General features: G+C 38.7%; 3 protein-coding genes across 3 annotated transcripts in view; 1 reads left to right on the top strand and 2 right to left on the bottom strand.

Annotated features, from left to right (window-relative positions):
* The window catches only part of LOC145443377 (uncharacterized), a 33,575-nt gene extending 21,453 nt beyond the window's left edge, over positions 1 to 12,122 (bottom strand). The window contains exons 1-7 of the mRNA XM_080321349.1: positions 11,978 to 12,122; positions 11,717 to 11,849; positions 10,916 to 10,982; positions 9,686 to 9,756; positions 9,477 to 9,620; positions 8,927 to 9,043; positions 8,055 to 8,126 (exon numbers count right to left, since the gene is read on the bottom strand). Of these exons, the coding sequence (XP_080177475.1) occupies positions 8,055 to 8,126; positions 8,927 to 9,043; positions 9,477 to 9,620; positions 9,686 to 9,756; positions 10,916 to 10,982; positions 11,717 to 11,812 (567 nt within the window). The 5' untranslated portion in view covers positions 11,813 to 11,849; positions 11,978 to 12,122. The remainder of the gene's footprint in view (positions 1 to 8,054; positions 8,127 to 8,926; positions 9,044 to 9,476; positions 9,621 to 9,685; positions 9,757 to 10,915; positions 10,983 to 11,716; positions 11,850 to 11,977) is intronic.
* On the top strand, positions 1,345 to 7,753 carry LOC145443406 (acid-sensing ion channel 2-like). The gene is made up of 8 exons (XM_080321375.1): positions 1,345 to 1,725; positions 2,070 to 2,237; positions 2,296 to 2,460; positions 2,806 to 2,933; positions 3,315 to 3,514; positions 5,338 to 5,618; positions 5,932 to 6,213; positions 6,285 to 7,753. The coding sequence occupies exons 1-8, from the start codon at positions 1,349 to 1,351 to the stop codon at positions 6,523 to 6,525; spliced, it is 1,842 nt and encodes a 613-aa protein (XP_080177501.1). The 5' UTR covers positions 1,345 to 1,348; the 3' UTR covers positions 6,526 to 7,753.
* Positions 12,123 to 14,387: 2,265 nt separating the features above from the next.
* On the bottom strand, positions 14,388 to 16,163 carry LOC145442602 (uncharacterized). Its single transcript, XM_080320559.1, has one exon. The coding sequence runs from the start codon at positions 16,070 to 16,072 to the stop codon at positions 15,143 to 15,145; it is 930 nt and encodes a 309-aa protein (XP_080176685.1). The 5' UTR covers positions 16,073 to 16,163; the 3' UTR covers positions 14,388 to 15,142.
* Between the last annotated feature and the right edge of the window lie 6,478 nt (positions 16,164 to 22,641).

Genomic DNA, 22,641 nt, shown 5'->3' on the forward strand with positions numbered 1-22,641 from the left:
TGGGTTGTGCAACTAATAAATCGCTACTCAAAAGATGTGTTCTAAACATAGGAGAGGGAGCTAGAAACTGCCAAGTTTATGTATTAGTTCCATTGTGGTCACAGTCCCACATATTTCAACGACTACTTCACCTTGGAATCAGAAGCCCAAAACCACACCACACGCGCATCCTCAAAGAACAACTACCATATGACCAGGACGAAATACAAAAAAACGCATCGCTGTATCAAGTATGCCGGGCCGGTAGTGTGGAACAGCATCTTGCCGGCTTACCGGACCACAATCTGACATATCGGCCTTGCCTACCGACACATACAGTATTCATTTTGTGGCTTACTTTCATGTTATCATTTCTGTTATCCAGTGTGCATGCCTCTTATTTACATGCTGTAGGCCAAGGTGGGTGTCTGATTAAAAGACCCACTCCACGTCTTTTCGGCAGCCTCCTATCTTTTCATTATATCGCAATCTTGCGGTGACTTCATTTGACAAAGATTTTAATAAATGATGATGATGACACAAGTTGTTAATCTTGGAATCCTACTCAACTGGATTGAAATTTTCACCAGACGACTAGGATAGTCTTTGATTGAAATCTTATCCGATCTTATGCAACCCAATTAACAATTTTAATCAGATGGTGATCATTCTTCTGGATAAGTTAATTTCATGATCTCTGCCCTTTGAGTTCCGGTCGTAGAGTGCAAATGTGGAGCAGATATCGACTTATATATAACATACGACTATTATGGCTGTGTAGACATGTATTTAACCCTACTAAATTGATGCTACCATCGTAAATTTGAAATACTTTACTGCTCGTTTGTCTTGGATGCATAAGCGCCTGCTTTTGGTCAATGGAGACTTGATGTAGCGTCTTTTTTCTATTCTCAACACCATCCTTGTGTTTACTATCTATCTCGTGCTAATTAACATCATCCAATTGATCCAGCAGAGTGTTGGTGGTGGTGCGGGGACTAGTGAATCACTTTGAAACAATTTGCCACCGAAAAATACGACCATAACAAATATCCTTCTTTGATGTTATTAGTTTTCAAATAAAGAAATGTCTTCGACTAAATATTCTTACTTTATCACTTAAGGTATTGAATGTGGATTCCGACTGATAGTACATCATTTATGATGGATATGTGTGACGGAAATGTACTTGTTGAAGTTCTTCATGACAAAGCTGAATATTTTTGAAACACAATAATTATGTAATTGTTATTGCTTGCTATATATTGTTCAAAAACTTTCCATTCAGAGTAATTTCCAATATTTTTATTGTTAGAAGCTCTGTGTAAGGATCTACATGCATAAACAGTATATTATAAGTGTGTAGAAGATGCCTGGAGACGATATCTCGATCATTGACCTTGAAACAGGTCTTTCCGTCATTTCAACAAGTTCATTGAGTAAAGAGCGAAACCAAAAGACCATGAGATGGATAAGTGAGATTTCTCGGACTCCAAATCAAGATCATTGCGTTAAGCGAAATTGCAATATGTCAAACAAGAGTCAGAATAATCCGAGAACTCTTAATTTACAACGAGAAAGCTGGTCGAACTTGAAAAGTGACGTAAAAATGAACCATAAGCCTTCAGGAACAGTACAAGACTACGACAACATTGCTCTAACCCGCCATGCACAAACATTTATTGAAAATGTGGGAATGCAAGGAGTGAGATATATATTTATGAGAGATGCATTCTGGCTAAGAAGGTAAGAGTGATAATGTCAAACATCATCATCTATGTACATGCAAAGATATTTGGAAATTCTAGAATATTTATGTAACAGCATCTAAAAACAGTGTGTGATGATATGATACATACATGGAATTCCTGCCTTAACAGTGTTGTTATCTGTAACAAAAAGTCAAGACTTGGTGCTCTTTAACCGAAAACTGATACCAGCTGAACCCAAACGTCTTTCACAAACGCTGAATGCAACTTCCTATGAAACACTATGCTTTCCGGGCAAAAGAACTCACATTCACTATTGTTATATGTGGAAATGTCTCGACGCATTGTATTTTATGATCAATGAATCGATTTTATTGGCAGGCTAATATGGATTTTGATATGTCTGACTGCTAGCGGATACTGCTGGTACGTTACGATCACCAACTGGAAGAACTACCGGACTTTTCCAACTGCTACAAAATCCGAGATTCACTATGTCAATAAGATGCCATTTCCAGCAGTGACCATATGCAATTATAATATTTTTCAGTAAGAAAGTTGTGGTTAGTTTGAGTCGATAAACAATTTATATATATTTATTTACCAGGAGAAATAGACTCAATGATACACAGATCGCTATCTTGGAAGATATGTACAAACCATATCCATTTTTTGAGAATGAAACAGGCAGGGATCCAGCTCGCTATGATGATATAAATATGAAAGAGTTTATGATCGATGCTTCATTTCAATTCTACCATCATATTGGGCTGTAAGTAATTTTTTTGTGTGGATTACTAGTCAATATTGTAATTTACTGTACTGCTACAATAAATACAACAATATCTGATGTTCTAACAATTGCTGACAAGGAATAATGGACCAAATGAAACGAAATTGTTCAAAAATGCCTATTATTGAAGAATATTTCAAGAAGAATAAAATGTCTGAAGAAATACAATCTCAGCTCCTATGGTTGGAAATTTATATGAACATCATAAAAACGTGACAAAATTATAAAGCTTTGGTTTATAAATGTAATATTCAATGTGTGCAATGCACACATCAACAACTTGAGTGAATATATGTAAATATCAACTATAAAAAATCTTTCAAGCTGTTCATACAAAGGAAGAGGCTGTGATTACTCCATCACCTATACTAAGATGCGCGACATCGGAATGTGTTTTACATTTGACCCCAACAGGAGCCAGCATAATTCTATGAAAGACCAAATACTTCCAGGTAAGCAATAGCTTACTATCTTTTTATCAATCCCGGATCTAGTACCGTAGTTCATGCGAAGCTCACTAAAGCAACATGATTTGACAGCCAATCTACATCTCCCAGTGTAATCATGTGAGACTTTAGGTTTAGATTTTCTTGATAATTTGTATAGCATTTGATCACTGAGGAAATTCACTAACCACTTATCAAAAAGCTGACATCAGATACACTGTTGCATTTCGGACCCAAAACCCGGGACAACATATAAAATTACTTTCTTACTTTAGTCTGTGATTATTACAAACGATTTTGGTCTCTAGACTTACAAGGTCAAATGTAACAAATGGCAGGGGCAATCATTAATATTGAGTAAATTACAAATATTCAATCAATTTTCAGGGCCTGATGGTGGATTGACTCTCGGACTAGCAGTGTGGCAAAATGACTGGTGTCCCGGTCCATATATGAACTACGAAGGTTTTACCATTGCTGTTCACGACCCATCCCTAGAAGTCATTCTCCTACAAGACATAGGAACAACAATGGCAGTTGGTCACACAACAGACCTGATTATATCAAAGAAAGAAATCAGTCTCCTAGTGAGTAGCAATTGTTACTTTGAAGTATTGTGAATTGTGATCAAATCAGTAATTTTGTCAATTTTCTCTAACAGAGCTGTATGGACACAGAGTCAATTATATGGCATACCAGCTTATATTCTTCCTAACTATCAGTAAGAGACAAAAAATATAATTGATTTATTGAAGCCATCCTTCTTACATATTTATATAACATAGCTTTAAAATAGCCGCAACACAACAAATCAAAAATATGAAATTATTCACAGGCAAAAAAATGTAGGCCATCAAATAATGAGTACTGTTGTGTTGTGACAAGGGGTGGCAGACACTGTGTCTCTATCTGAGTCAAAGCAGTGTGGCGCAGATCTTTCACGTGGGTGGTCAGAATTGAGAGATGTTTGAACCTGACAATATTCCATGATACAATGAAAATGGCTTTGGTAGCTGCGTCAGCCTCCTTGATGAAAGTTGTGAATATTTTCTGCTCGGAAGATTTTAGCTCAAGCTTTATTCTTTCGTAAGCCCGACTTGGATGGGTAATAGATGGGAAGGTTCTTGTGTGTTCGTTCCGGAATGACATTTCAAATTACTAGTTCTTCAATGGTGGAACAAATCATGACCGCTAAGACAAACAGATCCGCCATTCCTATTAGGTTTTAGAAGTTGAATATTTTTCTGTCCATGCGTTCTTTTTGGCAAAATTTCTCGACATTTTCGTGGTTAACATCTGCAGTTATTGATAGTATTAGCCAACAATACAAATGAAAGGGACGACTGCACCATTGACCGCCCACAGTTGAACGTGACCTCCGCTACCATTATCAATTATCAAGTTTATCGTTGATCACTAGGCACCATTTTCAAGCATGAAATGTTCTAATGAACTCGTTAAAAGAGGTCAATTGCTGATATCTTCCCCTGTATAGCCCTTCCCCATTCGAGTAACTTTTATAATTGTGATGTAAACAGTAAGGCATACTGTGGATACGTGATAAAGCAAGATCAGGAAACACATGTTCATTGTTCCTCAGTGCAATCAATTAGGATCCGGGTGCAGCTCGCGAGCCGCAGTTTGGGCAGCCCAGGTGTATAAGCTGCATATAACATTTCTATTTCTGAAGACTATCCGCGAAAAAATTACCTTTTGCAACCGGTCCAATGATCACAAAAGTTTGTCGACCCCATTAATAGTTCACACAGACTCGTAAACGACATTAATTACAAAAATCCCAATGTTTCGTCAGACTTGATGTCTAGCTAGTCAGTTCGTCCAACCCCTATTTTGATATTGTTTGTGGCAATCCATTTTCTTTTAATGCTTCATTGGTTAGTCCGTCTTTATGTCAAATCGCATGCACTATGATATTGGTATCTGATGAAATTGAGCATTTGGAAATTAGGTTCGTCTAAAAAGAGTTGGGCTGATACCTTCCAATATGAGTATTCTGACATAGGGACTTCTGAAGCCAAGTGGCCCCGTTCGGCCACAAATGAACAGATATCCCACATTTTGATTGCCAATACAATATTCATCACCAATCAAATGGCTTATATAGTAATGCTGTAATGGGTTGGAGTATGGTCATGGGACAGCGCGAGCACGACTGTCATGGGACAGCACATATTTTCAATTTCACTTGATGCAACAATCTTCTCATTAATTGGAGGATTAAAATGACATAGAAACAGATCATTAGTTAGTTCAGTGTCGACAGCTCTGCTATTGAGATGATACATTGAGAAGTGTATATTATAATATGATTACATTGATTAGGTATAACAAAAATGACATGTCATTATCACAGGAAAATAATTTATATCAATTCTTTGTAAAATTTCAGCCTCCTCCTCATGGGCAATGCGGCACCAGGAAATTGCAACACCACGAAAAGTACTCTGAAGAAGCGTGCTGGCTCGAATGCAACACGAACAATCTCATACAGATCTGCGGATGTAGACATACCTACATGCCAGGAAATGATTCTGTGAGATATTGCAACAATATCAACATGCTGCACTGCAAAGATAAGCTGCGCAAAACAGGCAAGAATATTAGCATGACTTTGGATCAGGGGCGCCACACTCAGTCTCACCCTCAGCCATATCGGACTGTTTGTTGCCTTTAACAAGGTAGATAGCATACCGATGAAACATCATTGTAAGTGTCATTTCACTATGTGCAAATCTGACCTGTATTCAACTGTTTTTTAACATAAATGGAGGCTGATGCTTCCCCACTTTGTTTACGCCCCATTTCAAACTAATTTCTCGTTTTTTGTTATTATTTACATCACAATGACGAAATGTTCTGGCATTATGAATTTGATTCAGTACTGATGAGAGAAGCTATTAGTGAATAAATTAAAAATCAGAGTAATGTGCATAGGAAACAGTAAGTCAGAAATTCTGCTAAAAGTCCAAAATAAACACTAAAGAGATTACCATCACCTTGCCACTGGTGAAATCCCAGGCAAGCCAAAGGCCAGAGTTGCTGACTACTGTTACGAATGGAGCAAATATGTTCTTGCAGTTGTATTACATCGCGATGTCATCATCGCAGCCCATGTCGTATATGTAACAGGATTGCCGCAAAGTATTGCCTGCAACTGCCCTCCTCCATGCACAAAAGTTCAGTACGACACCAAACAGAAAGCGACAAGGATAACAGAAGGCACGAGAGAGTATGTGCTGGAAAACTTCGGTGGATTTGATTTGAAGTAATCTACATAAGTATAGTGTAGAACTGAGTTGATATCAGTATCACTAAATTTGAAAAATATTCCAACAGGACCACGGGAGTCCTAGTGAATGTGTATTATGACTCGCTAGATTACACAACGGAGACAGAAGAAGCCACATATACAGTGGAGAAACTGTTATGTGATATAGGCGGAGCAGGTGGACTTTTTTTAGGAGCGAGTTTCATGTCATTTTGTGAAGTTGTGGATTTTTTGTTGTTTGTCGTATACCTGTGCACTGCGAAAATGTGGAAGAAGCGAAACACCAGTACTGGAAAAGTTAATCCGTGAAACAATTGCTAATGTGCCTTATGCATTAGGCCTATATAAATCATCCTTTAACCAAATTGTGACCTTTCACATTTCATATATACCCCAAGAGAGAGGGCAGAAAAATTAGATTATATACATTTTCCATGTTGAGGGATATTTTCGATCTGTATTGTGTTCTGAAAAAACTTTTTGGATTAAAAAATTGGTACCGTAAACAAGTGATTTTATAGAAATATAGATACCAATCGCTACGCCGATTCGAAGCATTATCTTGACAAAACAGAGTAGGCACTATGTCTTGGCTTTAAACTTCACTTCAATTTACGTAGGTTAAATAGACCAGCTTTGCATGATTCACAGACTTCAACAAATTGAGGCTAAATGTCTAATTCCGTGGTTCTCAAACTGGGGGGGCGGGGGGCATGAAGTCTCCTGTGAGAAATGATGTTCCGGAACTCGTTCCAAGTTTCTATAACGGCAATAATCCTAATTATATTTCGTTTTTAAATGTTATAATTGCGTCTTACCAACCACAGTCCCACACACTGATGCTAGATTTTGACTGACACCAAACCTTGCACTAATCAAAAGATATCCCTGAATGTAGTGTAACTGGTGAATGACATGTAGCTGCATGTGCCATTGGTTTTTTCTTTAGATTATGGTCAGGTACGTTTGAGCTAAGCTCAAATGGGGTAATAAAAGGGATTAGGCTCTAAAATCACTAAAATATCAATGTTTTACGTGCCGTCATTGCACATGATTATGTTTTACCAAAATGTTCAACTGGAAGTTTTTTCGAGCTTTCTCGAGATTTACCTCCAGCTCGTATATGTGTATAGTCTGATGTCCATATTATAGAACTGCCTCAACAGCCATAACAGCTTCCATGCCACCAAAGAACGCATTGGGATTGCACACATTCTAGTTGCTCTTTTTAATGTTTTTTTGATATGCCGATCAATGGGGACGCGTCGAACAAAGTTTGAGAACCACTGGTCTAGATGCTCATTGCCATAGTCGTAGTCCAAGACAGCAACAAAAGGCCATCGTCGCATATCCTGTGCTCTGCTCATATTTGACCAGAGTGTGAGTGAGTAGCCTGACCAAACGCTCCTCATGGTTATGGACAGACTGAGTATTTGATCGTCTGCTCAATAACTAAAGATATACGAAATGTAAATCTTGTACAGTTATCTTGAAATTTGTGTTTATTTTCAAAGTGCACTTTTTTAGTCATTTCTACAATTATTCTATGAATGACCTTCAAAAAACATTGAAAATTCAACGAAGACCAGTGCTTATTCAGTTTTGTCTTGGTGAAAAGAGGAATAGAGACAATATCAGTCACCAATGTCACAGCGTTCCTTCAAATACCAGAGTGCAGATGAATTTGGGGATCGACATAAAATCGATGCATGCAATACGCTAATATACAGTAACCATAATTTAACAACAGACCGACCAGATCGATACCAACAGGCAACAGACATAGCGACAAAAATGATTTAGGTACACAGGTAATCTGTTATCTAAACAACACTCACATTTGAGGAAGCACATTTTGTGTCCTCCGGTATTTCTGACTTCACTTCTGTTGGCTGAGAATCAGGAATTACCTGTAACAATTATTCGAGAACAATAAAATCTCAAACCGAGTTCAAAATTTTATATAGCAAAGCTTGTCGGGTTCGTCATAGGCTTAATAATGAAAAGTATCCCAAGAAAAAACATGGAAATGAAGGAATTTATATGGTCTCAGTGGCTCAATAACATACTATCATTTCGGTTTACAGGCTTTAAATTTTGAATACGCAAAGGTAGTAAAATATTGTCAATGATATCATCAACAAACAGACAACTATATACGGTACTTAAGTTTAGCCCTGCCATAGCGTTTGCCGTATTGCAATCCAATAACGCAAAAGGTGATTCGGCACTTGGTAAATTTAGCATCAAAATGTGAAAAGTAATACATATATATTGTATTAACAATTTCCAATTAACAGTTCACTGAATACGAGCGCGAATTGTGGTACACGGCACTTGGTATGTAGGCTACGTATCAATGTATTCATGTTATGGGTTAGGTTATAGGTTAGATTAGGGTTACAAGTTCGGTCAGAGTATAAGATATAAGTTAGGGTAGGGGTCAGGTCAGTTGGAGTTAGGATTATGGCCAGTCAAGTGCTGAGTTCACCTGTAATTACACATTATAGCCTACCAGATCAGACACCACGACCACCATGGACAAAAGTTCGGGAGATCTGCCAACAAAATGTTACAGGCAGTTCGCTTCCAGTAAATTCAATTGCATTAGCTCAACAAGTGCATCACACTTGATACTTGTTATTACGGTTCACAATTAAGCACAGAAATCACAGACACGTAATAGAGTGGAGGATAGATAAATTCTTACCAGGTCTGATTTGTCCAACAACTTTGAATTATGCCTTGTAGTATCTGGGGTATCTGTAGCTAGCACTCCTTGATGAAGTTTGGAAGCAACATCGGAGAATTCGGTGTCATCGGAAACCTATGAGGTATAGGACATTGCAACTCGCAGTAATGCATGGAATTTTATCAACATACAGCAGCATGTCAGGATTATTGAACTTTACTCAATCCTAAAACATAAGCATCAGATGCCAAATTTTGTGATACAAGGGTGACACCGTTGTTCGCTTTGTAAATTCTAATACATTTCCAATTGAATATCAAAAAGAAAAAGTTCATTGACATGCTAATATGCATGATTCTGACAGAAAAACAATGATGGCTGGAGCACGGACGAACCATGAAGTTATATCAGATGGATGTGACATGAAATTTGAAGAAATTATTCGATACTCTTAACTTGAATATATTTGCTTGTATGATTGCTAATATGCAATGCAAGGTCAGTGTTGCGTAGCCACAAAAGGCATGTTTACTAATACTAAGGTAAAGATCAGCAAAATGATGCTTACATGGAACACACACTTGACATCTCCAAAAGTAATCTCGTCCCCATGTCTCAAGGCATATTGTACATTTGGCTTTAATAGGACTTTTCCAAATCTGCTCTTGTTGCTGCTACCACAGTCCGATAGAAAATAAGTGTCGTTTTCCGCCTACATGAAACATTGAGACTGACAAGGCAGGCTCACATAATTTATTTAGATAAGTAAAACATTACCTCAATGATTGCATGTTTTTTACTCATAGTTGGGCTCCATGGAATGGATATATCACAGGTGGAGTGACGACCTTGGAAACAATGTTTGATTCAAACTATGTTAAGAGGCTTAATGATTAACAACCACTATACTTTATACTGCTGCAACTTTACATAGTCCATTTGTTAAAATTTCTCAATACCATGATGATAGAGATAATAATAATATTGAGTAATATTTGATCAATACAACTGAAGGCATAAACAGGACATCATGACATAAACGTCAAAATAAATTTTTTTGTGCCTTTGGAGAGACGGATATTAGGGTTGGTGAAGGGGGTATATTATGGTTGGGGAAGAGGGGATATTAGAGTTGGGAAGGGGATATTAGGGTTGGGGAAAGGGAGATATTAGGGTTGGGAAGGGGGGATATTCGGGTTGGGGAAGAGGGGGATATTAGGGTTGGGGAAGGGGGGATATTAGGGTTGGGAAAGGGGGGGGTATCAAGGTTCAGGGAGAGGAGATATTAGGGTTGGGGAAGGGGGAGGTTAGGGTTGGGTAAGGGTAGATATTAGGGTTGAGGAAGGGAGGATATTAGGGTTAGGGTTGGGGTGAGAGACACGATATCCAATCCTAATATCCCCCTCTCAGAACCATAATACACCCCAACCGTAATCTTGGGATCCCACAACCCCAACTTCGACCCTAACCCACCTCCAACTGTACTCCAACCCTAATATCCCCCTCTCCTCTAACCCTAATATCCCCCCTCCCCCAAACCTAATATCTCCATTTCCCCCCACCCTAATATCCCCCTCCCCCAACCCAGGCAACCCTAATATCTCCATTTCCCCCCACCCTAATACCCCCCTCCTCAACCCTAATATCCCCCTAATATCTCCATTCCCCCAACCCTAATCCCTTAAGGCCTAGAGCAATTTATTTTGACGTTTACAAATTTTTGTTTGTGTTCATGGGAAACATTTGTTGGTAACATGGGGGAACACTTGCTTGCCATGATTGTAAAACGAAGAAGTGCCCAATATTTTGCCAGGTATAATAGATCATGAATGAGGCATGCCGTAATATAATCAATTCGTGTTTCAAAAAACTAGCCTATATAATACTGTATCACAGACCATGCGAGAAGGTCAGCCCTGTGTCATTAAAAAAGAAAATATTCCACACAGAGTACAGGATTTACATCAATACATTTTTAATTAACAAGCCCTGTACTGAACTACTCACCTATGGTATTAGTTCCATTATGTATATTAAATTCCGTTGGATGTCCAGAAATTCGTTTAGACAACACCTGAAAGCAATTTCGTCTATTACAGCAGTATAGCAAAGGTTAACAACTTTTTATAGATGATCCACAATCTGTCCTTGGTGAACCAAGCAGTGAGGTTTACAGATTGTTATTATATTCATGTAATTCAACATGCAGACAAAAGATAAGGAGTGGTGGCTGAGTACTAAGTCATGAAAGAAAATGAAAGTATCATACCTACACGATACCATTATACTTACAAAAAAAATTCAATCGCATGGCAGTTGCTAAATCACATCACTGACAACAATGAACTCACAATCTGCAGTAAGTCGGCCTCAACAGGGATTACCAGGACAAAATTACCATTCAGGTGGCTTGCTTACTACCCATATAATAGTAACACACTAACCGGCCTGGCGGCCCTATATGGAATCTCGGTTCATTTTTTGAAATAAATCCTGCGTGATGAGAGCTTTTCTGTATAGAATAATTAAGCAAATAAACAGAAAATCCTGCGTGACGTTGCCACCAATTCCATTCCGGCTGGCGGCCTATAGATAGTAGGCCTACGGTACTGAATTTAATATTCGTAAACTCTATTGTTTTATTTTGATTGCAAAACCTTAACTTATTGTTCACACATAGATTTCACAGTTGCACAAGAGTAGCCTATGTATAATAATTTGCAATTGATCCCGTTGCTATAGTGAAACGTTAAAAAGTGATTTTCGATTGATTGAATCAAAAACTTTGCGATACAGGAGCTTTTATACCTTTAATGTGACAGTCTGTCCTTTATCTCCATCTTTGCCGGATATGTCTTGCAAAGTATCTGGCAATGCTTGTGTGAAAACCAGATCGTCATCCATAATCCTTCACTGACACTGACGATTATAGTTCAACAATCTGTAAATCACGAATTTAGGTGAACATAACACGGGATACGGCTCGCACTTTTACACACTATACAGCCTGCGCACATTAGAAATATGGAGAAAATGCACATCCTTAAAAAGTAGCAGTTACCGGCTCACCTGAATAACAGCTGAATCTAATGCACATGCATATTGCAGATTATCGTATTTCGCGCTTTCTGATCTATGGTGTAAACATCAAGTGGGAAAAGGTCAAAGTTGAGATATTCTCATTTCTCTAATCGCTCTCACTCAACACTCCCACCATGCGCTTATGCTTTCACCTCACTTCTCCTGATGAAAAGAAAAGGCAATCTTTCGACTTTTGAGCATTTTCACACGTTCGAACATGCCCTGCATTACCCTACGCTTAAATGTACTAGATTGTTGAAATGTATGCATTGAGTACAAGGGCGTAACCAGGAAAAAATGAAGGAGGAGAAAATTTTGATTGACCGAGCGAGATAGTGTAATGGTTATGCGTCCGGCTTCTCGAGCGGTACGTCGTGGGTTCGATTCCCGGCCGGGTCATACCAAAGACTCGAAAAATGGTATCCGCAGCTATCCTGCTAGGCGCTCAGCAATCACGGATAGCATGGAGGAGAAAAAAAACGGGGGCGCAGACTAGATGACCTCATGGGGCCGTATCGCAACTCCGTCGTCAAAGCATCTCGATGGTGCAGGCGAAAAAGAATATCATATCTCTCTCTCTCTCTCTCTTTTGATTAGGACCACGTCAATCCCTGTGCGCGCAATTTAAACACCAGTGGTTCTCGACCTTTTTGTCTTCGCGGTCCCCTTTCGGACCGTCACGGACCCCCACGAGGTTTTAGTTCCAATTTAGCTCAATTATCGTGTAGTCCTCATTTCTGTCTTGTGCTAATGATAACTCTGGGCTTGGTGATAAACAGCAAAATAATGCCTTTTCTTGAAAATAAGATCATACTAGTCATGTAGAAATTGGGTTGACTACTATTATTTCAAAGGGAGTTCTGCAATTGCATTTCTTGAAATACGTGGTCGTGTCTTGACAATCCGTGTCTTGACAATCCGTGCCTTCGATTTGATATGAACGACTGCCGAAAATCCATTTCCACAAATATAGATGGTGGCGAATGTAATAATAACGCGTACGCTTCCAACGAAACATTTGGGTATCACCGCAACAAATATGGCACCAAAATTGACAAACAAATTTTTTAACGGACATATAGCTTCAAGCCTGGTCATTATCTAGCAGCTTATCATGGAGTTATTATGGAAAAAATGGTTCACAGGAGAAAATGGATTTTTGTAAACATTTCAATATCACCGTGATTGACCCTACTCATAAAACTTTTTCTGCACAATCCCCAACAAAACATCCCTAAACAGCAAAATGTTTGTATCAGTAGGCTATTGACAATTTAGCAATTAAAATGAGTCCGCACAGTAGGATTTTTCATCTCAGACGACCACTCTGTTGATGTGAGCACTGGAGTTTCAATAGTAATGATGCGAAACTCCCTCGTGATTTTCCGAATAAAAAAAAAGAAATTAGGTTATCAACTATTTTGAGTCTTCGTGGACCCCCTGAAAATGCGTCGCGGACCCCCGGTTGAGAATCACTGCACTAGACCCTTTATTATTATTTTTACGGTTCGTCGACAATATCGAGTCATGCGCGCTTTAAAAGAAATATCGGTATCGGTCATTAGAGGTAAAAAAATATTGGCAATTCTCGTGACGTCATAGGTCGGTAGTAGCTAGTAGTTAGAGAACTATAATTTGCGATGTGATTTTTATAGCTTACAGGCAGACGTGGTTAAAGTTATTGTTGGCACTCAAGTAGAAGTAGCGAGTTTCGAGTTAGTAACGAAGGAAGTATTCTTGGCACAGTTCATGTATCCAACGCTATCGGTACCCCGAAATAGCCTCAAAATCACGTGATTTTGCATGTCATTATTGACCGTGTGGTGGATTTCCAGAGGTGGTCAGTGACGAATTACTTCTACTTTTTCGAAGTACTCAAGTAGTGTTTTGCTCTTCTTGCGGTACTTACTCTGGTAAATCTAATTAGCCTACTTGCTTTTCGTTATTTACAGCTTGTCAAGTAGAAATATTATGTTCTTCCAATGAGACCGGGAGATCGAAAGACTGAGATATGTAGGGGCCATTACAACCCTGCAAGGAGCGCATACTTTCAGTACTCGAGAAAATCATCTCCCATAATTAGACTCGGATCAGTAGGACCCGATCCAGACTCGGGTACTCAAATCATTGTGCTTGCAACTGGTGGCCTGCCACGTTTCACAGCACTCTGTCTAGTTGTCATTATTGCATCACGTTTATCAGTATACTATCTCTTTACTCGCGTCAAGTAAACCGATTCTCGGATAATTTTAGGGGAAATTTCTTGGAAAAAAGGCTTTATCCAACAGACACTTCCTTGGAGCATACCCGTATGTTACAACTCTGATTCCTGACTCTTCAACAACAATATCAGACCACTTCGATAAAAAGAAAAAGAAAATTCATGACAAGCCTCGTGTCTATATGAGTTTCATATCTTTATTTACAATTCCACAGATTACGACATCACCCAAAAACGACGTTGATGATTCAGTATACACACCAGCGTTGACTTGAACAAAATTAAAATGCAGATCTGTTACGTAAAAAGAGCAAATTCGGGAAAAAGCCTTCGGTCAGTAGCATCCTCTAGCAAGAATAAAGGGTTCATATAATTCATAGGCAAAATTGAATATGGAATACCTATATGTACAAGGAAATGCGAAGAGATCGAAAGACCTAGAAATCTTGCAGTGTTAGATCAAGTGCATGTGTCCCACATATTACACCAGAGAACGTAAGCAGACGACTGCGTAGCAAAATTGGTACACCAGTGCGGTAGTCGCACTGTACATCGTACACAGCCTCGAATGCTGGAGGGAAAACATCATAGGCTGGGCTCACAATCACAATAACTGGACTTGAGAGGAAATTACGGGTAAATATTTCAAGAAGATACAATGTTTTGTAATATACAACTTTATCTGTAATTGGCAGTAGGTATGTAAGGCACCTAGCAACATCAGCAGAACATCAAAATGATCATTGTACAAGGTGATAGATTTAGATCTTGTCGCAGAAGAAACGATGAATCACAAACTTTCAGTATCTATATCTTTATAAGGATACTCAGGGAACTCTCTGCGAAATAGCTGCCCACAGAAATAACTATGATACCATGAGTTGCGAGCAATCAGCATGACAAATCATGCCGCACTTAGACACATCAAGTGATTAGATCACATTTATCATTGCATCATCAGCATCGGTCGGTGGCGCAGAAGGCGGGGTTGCAGTGTAAGCCGGTGGGGGTTCTGTGTTTTTGCCATCCGCGTCACCGGGGTAACCAGGTGGGGGCGCCGGAGCCTGGCGATACGACTGCTCGTACATTTGCCGGTCAGCCTCGGGATTTTGGGCGGCGTTGACCAATCCTTGCACGTAAGCAGCACGGACTAAATTGCGTATCTCAGCCCGTTGAGCCGGTGTCGTGCCTTTTACGTAGGAGACCGCCGAGCGAATGTTCAAATCCGAGTCTTCCGAAGCGATAGCGCGGTAAGCGCAATGCAGCGGGGCGGCTATCAAACAACATGGCAGACACAGCACCCAACAGAGCGGTGTGGTGAAGGCTTTGCTTCTTTGCCTGAAATTAGTAACGCAGAAGCTTGCGTTTCGGCAGTAGTAACTTCCCCAACCTCCGTCGAATCTTGATGCAAACCAGCCTTTCAGCGCCTCCGCGAAGTTAAACTCGATTGCAAACTTTTTTCCGCGGCGCATCATATCCTCTGCTTGATCCAGCTTCCCGAGTAACTGACTTTGGAGGTCACGATTCTTCGTGTTAACCATAATCACGTAGTCTCCATGAGTGATAATGCGAGTGTTCCCACTGCGACGATGTCTCTCCAGATGGATGTGCATGTAGATTGGCAAGGACAAAAGTCTTCGTTTCAGCAGAGCGAGGGCCTCCGCGTTTTCAACCTTGAGCACTTCCGGGTAGGCATCGGCAAAGAAGTTTTTCTTGTGCGAGAACACGTTGACTTTGTTGTACTGATGATGTAGCTTGGAGTCGCTGCCAACTTCGAAACAGCTCGGTATGTCCTGAAGGAATTCGTTCGTGTCGGATATTGCGATCTGAATGTTCTGCATTTGCGACGCTCTGGACGCCATCTCGCAGGTACAATGTACAATGGTATGGAACACTAACAACGAAAACTATGTGCAAACAGATCTGAAATTAAGTTGGAGGTAATCCTTAATAGCATTATAATTCAAATGACACAGCACAGTCAATGTCAAAGTCAATACATATTTTTATGGTAGGCCTTTACATTACAGCTCGACAGTTGATTGTACAATGTACATTGTACAAGGACATACCTAGCACAATATGTAGCACATACCCTGAACACGTCATCAGCCGCGGCATGGAGAGGAAATTAACGCAATTCAACGCAGAAAAACGAACAGAGCCCACCGCACGAACAATAAAAGATGTTTATATCCATCTACCTTGGATTGGCCCCATTTCCACCCGTTTTGAAAAACAATTGATTTCTGCTGTCGGTAAATGTTACGATACAGTCAAAACCAATGTGATTTTTACAACAACACAACTGCTCCCTTCAACACGCAAAGACGTGCTTCCTGCACTTCAACAAAGTAATGTAGTGTACGAATATAGGTGCCACTGTGATTGTGGCTACGTGGGAAGAACGTCAAGACGTCTGCAGGACCGCATAAACCAACATGTCCCCAGATTTATCAGAACACGTGCGTCACGCGATGTGAAAAGCTCACCCTTAACTCATCCACTCAAGATTGATGCTGATCGATCAAAAGCCATTAATTCTGCCATCGGCAAACATCTGTTGGATAATCCGATTTGTGCGAATAATTATCGAGACGACCGATTTCGAGTCGTAGGTCGAGGCCGTTCACAATTCCATTTGTGTGCCTTGGAATCAACTTTTATCAAAATACACCAACCAAAACTCTGTCAACAAAAGGAGTTCGTGTATCACCTAAAAATAGTACATTGAACGCTCTCTCATTCGAAATTTCATGCCGGTGACGTCATATTTTGTGATACGATTGTTGATATACAATGTTCTTTCCAATTCTCTACTAGTTGCTGACGATTACCCCTGACGAGTGTCAGCCGAAAATATTCGGGTTCATTTCAATATGAATATACTATTTAATTGTATATTGAAGTTCTGTACCTCCAAGAAGCTCTTCACATATCTACTTACACTGCAAATCCAGGTCTGTTATGCTTCCGTTCATAGGTATGGAATAGGTGTCCTGTGCTCACACTATGTTTTATTATTTCACTTTACCTTGGAAAATCATCGCTGCCCACCTGATATATCAGGCAAAACGGCCAGCGATTAACCCAACACTCACAAGAATACCCCCACCCGCCTACAGCATCCCTAGTATTTTCATGTAATTTGTCTCTTGGTTTTAAGAGACAATGGTCTTATTTTCAAGCTATTTAGGTCATACTTTTGAGATGAAAAGTTCTTGTTAAGACAGATTAGTCTTCAAGAACGGTTGGTCTTTAAGACGCTTTTGATAGTTAAAGTAACTTTAAGACATTAAGACAAAATTGGTCTAATTATTTTTTGTAGTGCAGTTTGAGAACCCCTGAATTGGGGACTTACGCAAGGATACATAGGCTATATAGCTCTAGGATTAGCTTGGGAGAGGAGGCCAAGATGAGACACCGTGGGCAAGATGAGACATGATATTGTTTCATAGAAAAATTTTCCGATGGACAGATTCCTTCAACTGTGTTGTTCCCATAATGTCATTCTATAGGCCTACCATATTAACAATTAAGGCAAACAGATTTGAGGTCAGGCAGAAAAATGCCAAAAACTATCTTTTCATAGTCTATGTCAGTTATGTGAATTCATGTTTGTAAGGGCATACCTATCATAGTACTTCATATTATAAAACAACATTACTGGAGCTGGTTGAGTGCAATATTAGCAGTGTAATCAATCATGCACTTACCTCTGAAAAGTAATAGACAGAACATTTTTTATTCAAGTTTATACAATAATTGAGGGGTGGGGGTAAGATGAGACAAAACAATGGGGGTAAGTTGAGACATGGGTATCAGAGGGCTTTTCTATTGAAGGCCTCGCAAGATTCAAAATTTACTGTTCAAGGCACACAAAATGTATTATTTATCTAGTAGTTTACCAGATGTGACATTACAAGACAAAATAATAACGAAACTCTTGTAGTTGCTGGATCTCATGGATTAGGGTGGAGTGAAAAATGGAAAATTTTGAATTTCAAAACGGACACTTGATATGTGGTGCCAAATTGAAAAAAAATAATTTCTATAATAATTTTGCGCTCGTGCACCCTCTAGTGGTCGTGCAATTGCACCGAACGAGCCAAAAATAGCTAATTTCGCTATATATTGATTACCGCTTATGCTAGAAAGCTGGTTTTGGGCTTAAAAGATGCGGAAGTAACAAGTTTCTATCTCACTTCCACAGAACTTTGTCTTGAAAATGAACAGAAGAAAGTTACAAGCAAATTATTGATTTTTAGGCTGTTTTTAGGTAAAATTAGGCACTGAAGCAGGGGCTATGATCCCAAAAGCTTGTAGTGATTGATCTTATGACTGACAACTCCTTATTAAAAGCACATTAATTGCAAATCCATATTGAAGACACAAAAACATCAATACTATATTAAAAAAAAGATATATTTCAAATATGGTTTCACTACCAGAGTATTAGTATGCACAAACTTTAAAATTTTGTTTCGTAATAAAGGATTTCATCTGCTTTCGAGATTTCAGTTTTTGTGTGATGAGGCCATCTCTACGTTCAAATCCCGACACATGGGCAATGGGCATATGCTTCGGTCACCACTTTAACGTCTCTTTCCACTGCCTGATTGTGCCAAGGATGATTGATCCTTAATGGTGATGACCTTAGATTTTCCAGTTCGAGATATGAAAAGTTTTTGATTGCTGGTGGCTGTTCCGCATCTTTTAGATGCAAGTTGACAATTTGGTGGTATGATTTGGCCTCGATGTTTATAATTGGGATTTTGAACAATCTGATTCATGTGTCAACGTTGTTTTTAGGTTTCGGTTCATTAACATATCCTCCTTCTAAGTCGTCAATTGGAATCTGATATTCTGTTTGATCTGCTCATAGTTGTAGTCTTGCAAGTCTTCTGAGGCCTTCATCATCATCACCGAGCATTCCCAGATGTGCAAAACATGCATTTTGTTGTAGCAAAGATAGTGCAAGGTTACGAATTGTGTATTAGAAAGCTTTTGTAACATGGGAAGCTATGTTGCAGAAGTTTTTAGCACCATCAACAACGGAATTGTGCCTTTTTATTTCAAACCATGACGGAAAATAAACCTCAATGCAGAATTGTAGTAAGATAGTTCAGATTGCCTGATGGATGACTCTGTCCCACATAGAACATGCCAAATTTTGAAGTCCTATACATAGCATACATGTGCGACAGAGTCATCCATCAAGCAATCTGAACTATCTTGCTTAATTCTGCATGGAGTTTTATCTTTTGTCATGGTTTGAAATAAAAAGTCACAATTCCATTGTTGATGGTGCTAAAAACTTGTGCAACATAGTTTCCCATGTTACAAAGCCGTCTGATACACGAATTCGCAACCTTTCAATACCTTAGCTACAACGAAAAGCATACTTCGCACATCCGGATAATGTTTTTTGGGAATGCTCGGTGATGATGATGAAGGCCTCGGAAGACTTGCAAGATTGCAACTATGAGCAGATCAAATAGAATACCAGATTCCAATTAGCGACTTTGAATGAGGATATGTCAATGAAACGAAACCAGCAACCACCAGCAATCAAAAACTCGCCATGTCTCAAGATGGAAAATCTAAGGTCATCTCCTCAAACATCCTTGGCACAACCAGGTAGTGGAAAGAGGCGTTAAAGTGGTGACCAAAGCATCTGCCCATGTGTCGAGATTTAACCGTTGAGATGGCTTAATCAGAGAAAAACTGAAGTCCTAAAAACAGATGAAATCCTTTAATACGAAACAAGATTTTAAAGTATGTGCAGACTAGTACTCTGGTAGTGAAACCATCTTCGAAATATATCTTTTTTCAATATAGAATTGATGGTTTTGTGTTTTCAATATGAATTAGCAATTTATGTGTTTCCAATATGGAGTTGTCAGTCATAAGATCGATCACTAAACGCTTTTGGCCTTGTACCCTCCTTCAGTGCGTAATTTTACCGAAAAATGGTATAAAAATCAATAATTTGCTCGTAACTTTTTTTCTGTTCATTTTTAAGACAAAGTTCTGTGGAAGTGAGATAGAAACTTGTTGCTTCCGCATCTTTTGAGCCCAAAATCAGCTTTCTAGCGTAAGCGGTCATCAATATATAGCGAAATTAGCTATTTTTGGCTCGTTCGGTGCAATTGCAAGACCACTAGAGGGTGCACGAGCCCAAAATTATTATAGAAATTATTTTTTTTCAATTTGGCACCACATATCAAGTGTCCGTTTTGAAATTCAAAATTTTCCATTTTTCACTCCACCCTACTCATGGATGATTGGTTTTCAATGTCATTTAAATTTGTATATGATGTACAAATTCTTTTTAAAAGTGCATTATTTCATGACTAGTATATTTTATTCATGTTTCTAGTTGATTCATCATTTGGGATGAATTGGTGGTGTAATGAGCAAAAATTGCTTGGTGTCTCATCTTACCCTCACCTGGGGGTAAGTTGAGACATTTGAGCAAGGATTTTTGAAGGCCAAGAAATCCATAAGTATGTTGTTCAATAAAACTCAAGCCATAGTCTTAAATAGTGCAGATCACAGGCTTTCCATTGGTACCAAAATTAGTCCTCAGAAGGCATTACTCTTTGAGTGGCGTTGAATTATCAGAAAAATGTCTCATCTTAGCCTCCTCTCCCCTATACGAGTTTTACAATGCCAAGGTGGAATCAAGGTATACCTTCACATTACATGATACGGTACATTTCTTGTGGGCATACTTTTTTTAACAGTAGAGTAATTCCCTGTCAACATGCAAATATTTTGTAAATCCGTCTCCACACCCTCTCAGATTTTTCTCTTAATTTATATTCAACTAAAGTTTCTGAGTACAACGAAATTTATTTCGGACAATTTCGTTGAACGGCTCTCAAGTTATTTCAGTTTGAAAAATGATGATTTTGTGATTACTCAACCATGAAATTTGGCAACGCAAAACCTGTGCATGATTGTAACTGATATAGCTCAGAGGTTACGTAGAGTAAAGGTTTGAATGTTATTTAGCAATAATTGTTGGTACATGTCCTTCACTTACCACGGATTTCCCCGCTCCACAGTATTGGGTCAAGGTTCAAAACGCGATTTCAAAATTGGCATATGTTGAAATCGGTGAGGCATAACGATATTTTTTAACTCATATGGTGCAATTCTATTTAAACCAAAATTCACAAGCAAGGTGTCATTTGAAAGCTGTTTCTAACTAGAATGCACGAAACTTAGTTTTATTATTGATATTTGACAGCAACATGGTTAAAAATATACTATGGTGCATAATGCAAAATAGGTCATTTTTTAATTAATTTTAATTATATTAATTCAGTGATTATCTGATTTTGACATTATTCTATTCCTTATATGATAATGTGTTTCAGTAGATAATTATTGCCGTGCTCAGAGAGTACTTTTATTTATTGCATGTGCAGTATGCTTGCAAGGGTGCTTCTGGGTTTACCGACTATCAATAATTCGAGTCAACATCCAAATAATATTTCAATTTGTCTTCACACCCTCTCAGATTTCTCTGCAATATCATGTACAACTAAAGTACCCAATTCTGAGATAAACAATGATTGGTGGTACATGTTCTTCACTCACAAGGAATTCCCCTCCGCATTACAGAATCAAGGTTCAAATCTTGAAATACCAGTATGTTAAAATCAGTGATGCGTGACGATATTTCTGAACTCTCTGGCACGACTCTATCTAACTCAAAAGTCATAAGTAAGGTGTCATATGAAAGCTGTTACCAATTAGAATCCATCAGAATTGGTTATGAATTGAATATAAGACACGAACACGGTTAAAAATATACTTTGATACTTTATGCAGAACAGGTCATGCACTATTTAGAGCGCATCTTTTCAATGAAGTTTTAGACAAGTGGCAGTCAAATATCACATGCAATACCAATTCAGCAACGTTCTACTCTTTCCAAGCTTCCATTTGACACCTTCCTAGAAAAAATCGGTTTAAATAGAATTACGCTAGGCAGAGTTGCATATTTGTTACGCATGGCTGATTTTGAAAACATGATGACTTTGAATTGACATTTGACCCCTAACCCCCATTAGTAAAGTTGAAAATTTAGGTCTATCACAATAAGCATATACCAAAATATCTTACTACAGAAATTTAAATCTGCCCGGCAGCAATTTGATCACTATAATTAATGTTAATTACAATTAGACACAGGTTACAAGCGGTATAGCATCACGGCCGAGTAAGCTCAAAATGTCATTTTTCAAATTGCAATAACTCTGTAATGAATTGTCCGATTTTCTTGAAACAAAGTTTGTTATGCACCAAATTTAATGCCTGATTAATGTGAAAATTTTCAAGTTGATCTGAAATGGTGTGGAGACGGGCGTTTGCATGTTGAGAGGGAATTACTCAGTAAGATTGTCAACGTATCCTG

The sequence above is a fragment of the Botryllus schlosseri genome, chromosome 7 (assembly GCF_051294905.1).
Source record: "Botryllus schlosseri isolate E-star chromosome 7, Bs_hap1, whole genome shotgun sequence".
Lineage (NCBI taxonomy): Eukaryota > Metazoa > Chordata > Ascidiacea > Stolidobranchia > Styelidae > Botryllus > Botryllus schlosseri.

Bases quoted from the DNA above. Each gene is read 5' to 3' on its own strand.
- LOC145443406 (XM_080321375.1), top strand. From the start codon at position 1,349: ATGCCTGGAGACGATATCTCGATCATTGACCTTGAAACAGGTCTTTCC. The intron at 1,726-2,069 runs GTAAGAGTGATA...TTTTATTGGCAG, and splicing joins GATGCATTCTGGCTAAGAAG to GCTAATATGGATTTTGATAT. The intron at 2,461-2,805 runs GTAAGTAATTTT...AAATCTTTCAAG, and splicing joins TTCTACCATCATATTGGGCT to CTGTTCATACAAAGGAAGAG.
- LOC145442602 (XM_080320559.1), bottom strand. From the start codon at position 16,072: ATGGCGTCCAGAGCGTCGCAAATGCAGAACATTCAGATCGCAATATCC.